At 69.1% G+C, this 895-nt stretch overlaps 1 protein-coding gene across 1 annotated transcript in view; it reads left to right on the top strand.

Annotated features, from left to right (window-relative positions):
- The first annotated feature begins 566 nt into the window (after positions 1–566).
- The window catches only part of CLIC4 (chloride intracellular channel 4), a 65,261-nt gene continuing 64,932 nt past the window's right edge, over positions 567–895 (top strand). The window contains exon 1 of the mRNA XM_029946943.1: positions 567–820. Coding sequence (XP_029802803.1) covers positions 749–820 — 72 coding nt within the window. The 5' untranslated portion in view covers positions 567–748. The remainder of the gene's footprint in view (positions 821–895) is intronic.

Below are 895 nucleotides of genomic sequence, written 5' to 3'. Positions count from 1 at the left end.
AAATATTTGCCAATATGCTGAGTCCCAAGATAGAAGTGACAGGAGAGTCAAAGGAAAAAGGAAGAGTCAGAGGAGGAAAAAAAAAAAGGGGGAGTTTCTAAGGAGATGAAAACTTTCCGAAAAGTTGTCCCTCCGGAAGGCAACTCCGCCTAACCGAAGGAGTTGGAGAGGTGGCCGCTGCGGGAAAGGGGGAAAGGGCTGCGAGTCCAGTGGGCTGCAGCCCGGGACAGAGCGGGAGGCGCCTCCTCGCCTCTCCAGGCCAGCCGATGGCGTGAGGTCACCCGGCAGAGCGCCAGCAGCAGCTGCGTGGACGCGCCCGCGCTGCGGCGGGAGGCGGTGTCAGGCTCCGGCCCCAGGGGAATTTCCCTCCCGCCCCCTCGGGAGGCGGGGCTCGGAGTCCCGCCCACCTACTGGCCGAGCCTGAGCTGCTTTACCGCGCCAGCCCCAGGCCACACCCACGAGCTCCAGCCGCTCGTTCCTCCAGAGTCCAGAGGCGCCCGGCTTTGGCCCCGCCCCCGGAAAGGCCCCGCCCCCTCCCCGCCCCGCAGCTAGAAGCAGCTCGGGCTGGGGCGGCTTCTGAGTCGCTCGCGGGGCGTGGGGCGGTGCTGGCAGCCGAGGCTCAGGCGAGCTCGACGCCGGGACTGTCCAGGGAGGCGCAGCGCAGCGCGGCGGGAACCCTCAGTCGGAGTAGCTCGGGAGCCGGAGCAGCCGCCGCCGCCGCCGTCCGCGGAGCGCAGCCGAGCCGGCCATGGCGTTGTCGATGCCACTGAACGGGCTGAAGGAGGAGGACAAAGAGCCCGTCATCGAGCTCTTCGTCAAGGTGAGCGCTCGCCCTCCGTCCCGCCGCGTCGAGCCCCCAGGCCCCCGTCCGCCCGACCGCCGGGGGCGGCGTCCC

This window comes from Suricata suricatta, chromosome 8, assembly GCF_006229205.1.
Source record: "Suricata suricatta isolate VVHF042 chromosome 8, meerkat_22Aug2017_6uvM2_HiC, whole genome shotgun sequence".
NCBI lineage: Eukaryota > Metazoa > Chordata > Mammalia > Carnivora > Herpestidae > Suricata > Suricata suricatta.
Note: the sequence above shows the minus strand (reverse complement) of the source record. Positions and strands in the feature narration are given on the sequence as shown.